Source organism: Camellia sinensis, chromosome 1 (assembly GCF_055761805.1).
Source record: "Camellia sinensis isolate YWXY chromosome 1, ASM5576180v1, whole genome shotgun sequence".
In the NCBI taxonomy this organism is placed as follows: Eukaryota; Viridiplantae; Streptophyta; class Magnoliopsida; order Ericales; family Theaceae; genus Camellia; species Camellia sinensis.
Window position 1 is genome coordinate 230,460,406 of NC_138961.1, and position 9,090 is coordinate 230,469,495.

General features: G+C 35.0%; 1 protein-coding gene across 2 annotated transcripts; it reads right to left on the reverse strand.

Annotated features, from left to right (window-relative positions):
* Positions 1-4,435: 4,435 nt before the first annotated feature.
* On the reverse strand, positions 4,436-8,861 carry TSBTYPE2 (tryptophan synthase beta type 2). Of its 2 annotated transcripts, none has more exons than XM_028253253.2 (6): positions 8,608-8,861; positions 6,361-6,697; positions 6,063-6,279; positions 5,350-5,887; positions 5,162-5,260; positions 4,436-5,051 (listed from the first exon to the last, which is right to left on the reverse strand). In XM_028253253.2, the coding sequence occupies exons 1-6, from the start codon at positions 8,660-8,662 to the stop codon at positions 4,795-4,797; spliced, it is 1,503 nt and encodes a 500-aa protein (XP_028109054.1). In that variant the 5' UTR covers positions 8,663-8,861; the 3' UTR covers positions 4,436-4,794. The 2 variants fall into 2 exon arrangements, with proteins under 2 accessions (XP_028109054.1, XP_028109053.1); XM_028253252.2 differs by having other exon boundaries at positions 6,361-6,706; positions 8,608-8,842.
* Between the last annotated feature and the right edge of the window lie 229 nt (positions 8,862-9,090).

Sequence of the window (9,090 nt, forward strand, 5' to 3'; positions counted from 1 at the left end):
GAGTGCCTTCCGCTCCTGGTGTGCTGAGGGACTTCATGGATTATTTTCCTTCCTCCCTTCTGGGTATTAGTTGCTGGAATTGGCGTGTCCTGCAGCGGGTACGATGGCTGCATGACATTGTTTTGCATCATGAAGTTGACGACCGACTGCAGGTTTGCCAACTTGTTTGCCAATTCTTTTACTTCTTCATCCCTCCGCAGGCACCTATCCCTCCATACCTGAAGGTTATCTTCATTATAGTACTTGCTTTGGTCTGTCTTCTTCGAAGTGTCACCCTCCTGGCCGACGTCTTCCTCTCCGTGGCCCTGGTCACGAGTTTCTGCATTGTGGTTGTTTCCTTTGATATCAAGGTCGATAGGTCTGCCACTCCCAGCAGGAGTGTCGTCTCCAATCTTTTCCTTCTGTCCGTTACTGGCCATCTATTCTTCTAAGTTCTCACAGACGGCGCCAAATTGTGTGAGTGATTTTCTGATCACACTGCCCGTTTAGTAATCAGCTAGAGAGTACCGGCAGAATAGATGGCTTCAGTTAACCTGTAACAAAAAGAGAAGGCTCTGGCGGTGGTTCTTCCACCCGGGAGCACTCCGACGATCAAGTCAGTATATCTCTCAAAGATAATCAAGTGCTAAACTCACTACTCAAAGCATAAATTGCGTACCTTAGATCCACGGGGGTGCCTCTCTTTTTATAATTAACTCAATCCTAGTCCCACAAGAAGCCTGACTTCTAGGGACTCCAATTCTGGACTTACCTTGGACTCTTCAAGAGATAAAGATAAACTCCCTAAGAGCTTTATCCTCATCTTGACTAAGTCTCCTCTTCATTCTTGGACTCTTGTCCCCCATTCGTTTATCTCGGATTCTGATATCTTCGGAGGAAACCTCGGCCTAACCGAGATTACCTCGGCACAACGACCAGGACACGTGGTACCCCGGCTGACACGTCGGCGTCACCTTGCCACGTGTTGGTACTCAGAAAATATATCCCCACAAAAACATATTCTCCATACAAGGTGTTACTTTTCATAAAACGTGTAAATATTTGCACAAAATATGTAAGTTATGTGACAAAAGGTGTTAGTTTGGTTTTCAAAAAAGATGTAAGTTCCAATAAAAGGTATAAATTTTATGAAAAAATAATTTCACAAAAGAAGTAACTTTTCAGAAAACGTGTAAGTATTTCCCCCACTGGTGTAAACTTTTAGCAAAGGTGTAAGTTTTTAACAAAAGGTGTAAACTTTATTCAAAAATATTTTCCATAAAAGGTGTAAATATTTTTACATAAGATGTAAGTTATGTCACAAAAGATGTAAGTTCTAATAAAATGTGTAAATTTTCTAAAAAAAATTGTTTCACAAACGGAGTAATTTCTCAAAAAATGTGTAATTATTTCCACTAAAAGATGTAAACTTTATGAAAACATATTTTTCATAGAAGGTGTAAATTTTGAAAAAATGTGTAAATAGATTCATAAAAAGTGTAAGTTTTGCTTTCAAAAAAAATGTAATATCCCATAAAAAGTGTAAATTTTATGGAAAAAGTTCTTTCACAAAATGAGTAACCATTCAGAAAAAGTGTAAATATTCCCACAAAAAGGTGTAACCATTCAGAAAAGGTTTAAGTTTTTAACAAAATGTATAAATTTTATGCAAATATTTTTTCCATGAAAGATGTAAATTTTCGAAAAACTTGTACATGGTTCACAAAAGATGTAAGTTATGTCACAAATAGTGTAAGTTTTGTTTTCAGAAAAGGTGTAAGTTCTTGACAAATTGTGTAAACTTTATAAAAACATATTCTCCATACAAGGTGTAACTTTTCATAAAATGTGTAAATGTTTGCACAAAATATGTAAGTTATGTGACAAAAGGTGTTAGTTTGGTTTTCAGAAAAAAGTGTGAGTTCCAATAAAAGGTGTAAATTTTATGAAAAAATAATTTCACAAAAGATGTAACTTTTTAGAAAACGTGTAAGTATTTCCCCCCACTGGTGTAAACTTTCAACAAAGTTGTAAGTTTTTAACAAAAGATGTAAACTTTATTCAAAAATATTTTCCATAAGAGGTGTAAATATTTTTACAAAAGATGTAAGTTATGTCATAAAAGATGTAAGTTCTAATAAAATGTGTAAATTTTCTAAAAAAAATTGTTTCACAAACGGAGTAACTTCTTAGAAAATGTGTAATTATTTCCACTAAAATGTGTAAACTTTATGAAAACATATTTTCCATAGAAGGTGTAAATTTTTTCACACAAGATGTAAGTTATTTGACAAAAACTGTAAGTTCTATTCTCAGAAAAGGTGTAACTTCCAATAAAATGTGTAAATTTTTTTAATAAAATAGTTTACAAAAGGTAGTAACTTTTCACAAAAAGTGTAAGTATTTCAACGAAAAGGGGTAAATTTTACAAAATAAATTATTTCACAAATGTGTAACCTTCCACAAATAGTGTAAGTGATTTCACAAGAGATGTAAGTAACTTCGCAAAAGATGTAAGTTCTGTTTTTTTACAAAACTTGTAAGTTCCTAAAATCCAATCAAACTGCATTTGTCTTGTTCAAATAATGGCAATGTGAGAGAGAAGCAGCGTTTCGGAGGGCTTGGTCTTTCTTTCAGTGGAAGTCCGTTTTAGAGAAGACCAGTTTGGGAGGGCTTGGAATACTGACTCCAAGTCCAAATCCAACCAAGTATGTCAATGTAAAAGAGAACCATTTTTAATATAAAGGACGGGATGTAGAGAGAGAGAGAGAGAGAGAGACGGACTAAGATCGACAGACAGAGAGACCGAGATAGATAGTGATCGATAGAGACAGCCACACCGAGATCGACAGAGAAGAGACAGAGATCGACACAGATAGACCAAGATCGCTGGAGACAGACCGACATAGACAGGGATCGACAGAGAGAGGCCAACATCAACGGAGAAGAGACCGACATCGACAGAGAGAGACCAAGATCGATAGAGAGAAAGAGAAAAAAAAAACCTTTGATATGCGGCAGCGGCGATTGCTGTGGCTGTAGTGGTCGCTGTGGCGGTGGCGATATTAGACGGCGGTAAGCACCGGAGGCCACCGACGCTTGGGTGGTCAGCGAGGGTCAGGATTGGTGGTGACTATTCTATGTGCGTCTAAGAGAGAACAGAGAAAGAGGCGGTGGGAAACAGAGAAGAGTGGGGCCGATGGTAATAAGATTTTCAACCTTTAGCGACTAAATTGTTATTTGTCGATAAAATTTACACTAAACTAAATTTTACACCCTTTTTCTGAAAAGTTACACATTTTCTGAAAAATTTCTAAACTTATACCTTTTCGTCAAAATACTTACACCATTTTCTGAAAGTTTACACCCATTTCTGAAAGTTTATACCTTTTCGTCAAAACACTTGCACCATTTTCTGAAAGTTTACACTTTTTTCTGAAAATTTTTCACATTTGAAATTAAGTTTACACCTTTTTCTGAAAATATTTTCACATTTGAAATTATTAATATATTAAATTATTTAATTAATTTACCTGCAAAGCGACCTGTTTAGCAGGTCACCAATGTGTAAACTTTCAAAAAATGTCCTATAACGCAATACATAAAAGGTGTAAATGCAAAATACTAAGGGTGTAAATGCCTTGCGTACCATATACAAGGCATACCTAAGAAAAGTCTTATGTTTACATGTATTTTATATGCAACAATTTACTCTAACTCAATTCAATGAGAACAAAATTCTAATCCCACTAATAAGATTTCCTTAGTTTTGAAAAAACTATTTCAGATTTACATTGCTTTATAAAAATCATTTTAATATACCAAATGCTAAAATGGAATTTAATTAAGACTCCGTTTGGAAATAGGCTATTTTTTTGACCTTTTGACTATTTACCTATTTTATTAGGCTATTTTAATTTTTGTGTTTAGATTGGCCTTTTTTTTAAATTTTTGTATTGAAAAACGTGTTTAAAATGATGTTGCGATGATAAATGACTAAAATGTCCCTACAACAATGATGTTATTTCCAAGCATAGTAGAGGGTGACGTGGCAATACTCTCTCATGAAAATGCAAGCAACAGATATTGAATCATAGGGGCAAAAGCGTCATTTGACAACTTGTCTTCATAGTCCTGCAAAGCCCTGTGATGGACTTTTGTTTGTCTGTGTTTATTAGCTATTTTCACCATGTTGGCTATTTTCACCCCAATCTTTGCTTCCCAAATAGTGCCTAACTGCGATTCTATTTTTTTGATTTCATCATTTTTTTTAAAAATAAAAATTTAAGGGTTAAAACACATTCAAGGGAAAATTGAGTTTTACCAAGGAATTCACTTTGCAACACTGAATAGTACTTGTTCTTTAGAAATGGCAACTGAGAACAAAAAGAAAATATAAAAGCAAAAGAAAAAACCAAACAGATTTCTCAAAACTCTTACCACTGGCTCAAAGAACTTCAACAAACACAATATCAAATTCCATATATATATATGAAAGATAAATTAGCATAAAGGAGGGTCATCCTGTTGATGGTATGAAACTCGTACACTTCTTCCTAAATACAAATGGAATCAACCCTACAAGAAGATGCTTCTTGCATCCCAACTTATTCTATCAAGACAACATTACAACATAATTGAATTCTCTCCGGTGTTAAATGATCCCCTTGTTCAAAAAAAATCTAACACCCTAATATAAGTCAACTCAAGATCATGATCACAGATAGATCAACCAAAAAAATATTATTGAAGCATCTTATAGAGATCACTATTCCAAAGTCATCCTACCTAGCTCCTCATTCAATTGGCTTCACTTCAACGCACAATTTGAGGAATATTAGCTAGCGATGCTTGTATCTTCTCCTCTGCAAAAGCCAAATCAACCATACTTCCTTGCAAATACTTCTCATAAGCTGGCAGGTCAAAATGTCCGTGTCCACACATTGCCATGAGAATAACTTTAGACTCCCCAGTCTCCCTGCAATGGAGAGCTTCTCTAATGGTGGCAGCTATGGCATGAGTTGGTTCTGGTGCAGGTATCAACCCTTCGGTCCTTGCAAATTGAATGGCTCCTGCAACAATGAAAAGTAAAATCTTAGCCTTTCTTCACAGCATGTTCTCTCTCAAACTTATCTTTAATATGCCCCAAAGTGCAAGTTCAATGATATGCTAAAACAGATACCTTGAAAGCATTCAGTCTGAGGGATTGAAAGGGCTTCCATGAAACCCAATTCATAGACGTGTGAAATCAATGGTGCCATACCATGGTAACGCAAACCCCCTGTAATATAGAACACATGCTTAGACCAAGAAGAGGGAGGCTAATAATGAAAAAGAAAAAAGAAGCTCCAGCAATAAAAAAAACTTAACCCGCATGGATAGGGTCCGGTATGAAGTCATGCCCAAGTGTATGCATTTTCATAAGTGGAGTCATCCCCGCTGTATCACCATAATCATACGCATAGATGCCTTTTGTTAGGGAAGGGCAAGCTGCAGGTTCAACTGCTCGTATAAGAGGGTTAATTTTCCCTTTGAGCTTCTCTCGAATAAATGGAAAACTAAGCCCTGCAAAATTAGATCCACCCCCTGTACACCCAATGATCACGTCTGGAGTCTCACCTATAGCCTCCATCTGCTTAATACACTCCTCACCTATAACAGTCTGATGTAACAAAACATGGTTGAGAACACTCCCCAAACAATACTTGGTATCGGCATTCATAGCTGCAACCTCCACAGCTTCTGAAATAGCTATCCCTAAGCTGCCTGGACTTGCTGGATCCATTTGAAGGATTCTCCGACCAAACTCGGTAACAGTAGAAGGAGAAGGATGCACCTTGGCACCCCAGGTTTGCATCATCAGTTTACGGTATGGCTTCTGGTCAAAAGATGCACGGACTTGCCACACCTAAAACCAAAATAAGAGGTCAAGGGATGTCAATCACTTTAGCATTAATTTAAACTAGAAGTGTACACAAACTAACGTGTGCAAAAAAAAAACGTGGGGATAGTGGAGCAAATTGAACCAACTAAATCTAATTTCACTGTCAGTTTTACAGCAAGTACTAATAAACATTTCTTACTTCACAGTTGAGACCAAATAGGCTGCATGCAAAGGCCAGTGAACTCCCCCATTGGCCAGCTCCAGTTTCTGTCACAATGTTCTTGACACCTTCTTGTGCATTGTACCAGACCTGTGGAACTGCTGTGTTGGGTTTGTGTGATCCAGCTGGGCTTACACCTTCGTACTTGTAATAGATCCTAGCAGGTGTATTGAGCAGCTTCTCCAGTCTCTTGGCTCTACATTTGACCGACAACTATAAAATTCTTCCAACCACAGTACAAGATAATAATAAGACACAAAAAGAAAGCATAACAAACCTTATCAGTGGGGTCGGGCGCCAAAGCCTGTAAACATCAAGAACCTCTTCTGGGATATCAATGAACTGGTCATTACTTGCCTCCTGCTTAATCAACTCATCAGGAAAGAGAGGAGACAAATCCTCAGGTTTGACTGGCTCAAATGTCTTTGGATGCAAAGGTGGAGGGGGTTTAACAGGAAGATCTGCTATTAAATTGTACCACTGATGAGGAATTTGAATTGCACTAGAGCCAGCACCGTGAGATGCTGATGCTCTTGCTCGTGCTCTACAGCCTGATGAAACCTTCAGGTGGATTGGTTTTGTCAATGTAAAACACCCAAGCTGTTGCTCCTTACCTGAAGATGCTAAAGGTAGTTCAATTCTATATATAACCAGAGAAATACTAGTATGATAACTGAGGAAATCCAGTACTGCTTCAAGATGATAAACTGAGAGATTGTGATCAAGCAGTGAACTAAAAAGACCTTTCACTTTTCAGAAAATTTCTCAATTATTAGAATGTAACCTTTAGGCTCTGTTTGGATGGATGGATTTCAACTGAAGGTATTTTAGGCTTGAATTTTATTAAAAAATTATAGGAGATTAAGCAGTTATTTATCTGTTAATTGAGAAGCTAAAGGGAGATAAATTAGAGATAGAAGAGAAGTATTTTACTTGGACCCTTGTAGAATTAGAACAGTTATCATGAAGGATTTCAAATAATTGATTTTATATTGTCATTTCAAATTCATTATGACAACACTCTCAAATTCAATCCTAAATTTCATTTTCAAATTATCAAATCTAAATTTGAGCTATTCTCCTTGAATGAATAGTACCAAATCATTTTATTTTAAATCAATAAATCCAAACACAACCTTAACTCTTCCTTTCATGTTTATTGAGTATCTTTAAGTTAACCCATCTGAACACAAATGACCATGAAATTTTTTACACAATCAACAAATTTTTGTATGCATTTTCTGATTCAGGAATCCTGCTGTGACCTTACAGCAGGGTGCTGTGGTGCACTGGTGGAGTTTTTTCATGCAAAAAATCAAGTTAATTGAAAATCTGTAACCCCATGATCAGTTTCTAATTCTTTTCAAAAAATTATCAATATCCTGGTAATAAATGTGCTCTTGTTACGAAGCTATAGATGCCCAATCAATTGATTTTTTGCATGGACGATCTACTAAACAAATCTTACAATATGAACGGTTCAGATTATCGAAAGGACTTGGGCAAAGCCCCCACTGGAGCACCACAATCCCTTGGTCCACATTTTCCTCACTAGTGTACTATCTCAGCCAGAAGAGTAAAGGGGATATTACTTTTCAGTGGTAACAGGTATAATATATAACAAAATTATAAAAAAAAAATTATAATTATAATTATTAATATTTATAAAATTTATAATTATTTTTTAAAATATCAACTGGATTGTAATTTCTCCAAAGAGTAAAACCCTTGTTTTCTTTCAGTGCATTTACTCATTTCAACTTGCAGTCACGCTTGCAGAAGAATCATAATCACCAATAATTACAAAATGAACTAGACACTAAATTCAGATTCTTTAAAGAACCCTCGACTTTGTAAATTCATTTTCATTTTCAATGAAATCTTTTTGTTGCTGATTAAAAATAATAATAATAAAAAATAAATAAAAGAAAGATTCTTTAAAGAACAGTTAAAAGCATAGAAATTAGCAGAGTTTTCAAATTAATCCTTTCATGCTCATTGACTATCTTTTAAGTTAACCAATTTAAACACGAATTACCATGAAATTTTAGATAGAACCAACAATTTTTTGTAAGCATTTTCTCACTAGTACAACATCTCAACCAATAAAGTAAAACCCTTAATTTCTGTTAGTACATTTACTCATTTTTAATCGCTGACAAAGACACTAAATTCAGATTATTAATTTTTTTTTTAAAGAACAGTGAAGCACATAGAAACAACAGAGTTTTCAAAAAGAAATTAAAGATTCAATGACTATCTTTAAGTTAACCAATTTGAACACAAATAACCATGAAAATTTTGAGACAACCAACATTTTTTTGTATCCATTTCCTCACTAGCATAATATCTCAACAAAGGAAGTAAATCTTTGTTTTCTTTGATTCATTAACTCATTTTTAATCGCAATCAAGCTTGCAGCAGCAGAAGAGTCATCGCCAATCATTATAAAATGAAAAAGACAGTAAATTCAGATCATATAAATAACAAAGTCTGCAAAGAGAAGTCAAAGATTGGAAGTTACCTTTGATGCAGATGTGCAGTCGAGTATTTGAATAGAAACAGAGAGACTGCGCCATATTTGCAGAGAGTTTGAGCAAGCTATGTGAGGTTATTGGCGAGTCAATGCTAAAACCCAATGCCAAGATCCGAAGTCATATTAGGGTTTTCCGAGTAATAGACATCAATGGAGGAACATGGTCCCTACCGACCGAGGATAGAAGATTCCAAAAAAATTTCTCATTTCCTAAGCCTTTTTCGAGGGTATCTTTTTCTTTTTCTTTTTTTCTACTTTTTGATTATTTTAATTTGGATTAACAAAAAAATTTTGAAATGAATTTTTTTTTATTTTTTAAATTTTATAAAAAAATAAAATAATTACAAATTAAATATAATATTTTCTCTTATTAATTTTTTAATTTATTTTATCTTTTTAAGACTAATCTTTTTAAGACTAGTATTTAAAAAAAATAAATAAAAAAAGTCATGCCAAAGCCGCCTCCAGCAG

Bases quoted from the DNA above. Each gene is read 5' to 3' on its own strand.
- TSBTYPE2 (XM_028253252.2), bottom strand. From the start codon at position 8,662: ATGGCGCAGTCTCTCTGTTTCTATTCAAATACTCGACTGCACATCTGC. The intron at 6,280-6,360 runs GTTTGTTATGCT...GGTCAAATGTAG, and splicing joins CGCCCGACCCCACTGATAAG to AGCCAAGAGACTGGAGAAGC. The intron at 5,261-5,349 runs GTTAAGTTTTTT...TCTATATTACAG, and splicing joins ACCGGACCCTATCCATGCGG to GGGGTTTGCGTTACCATGGT.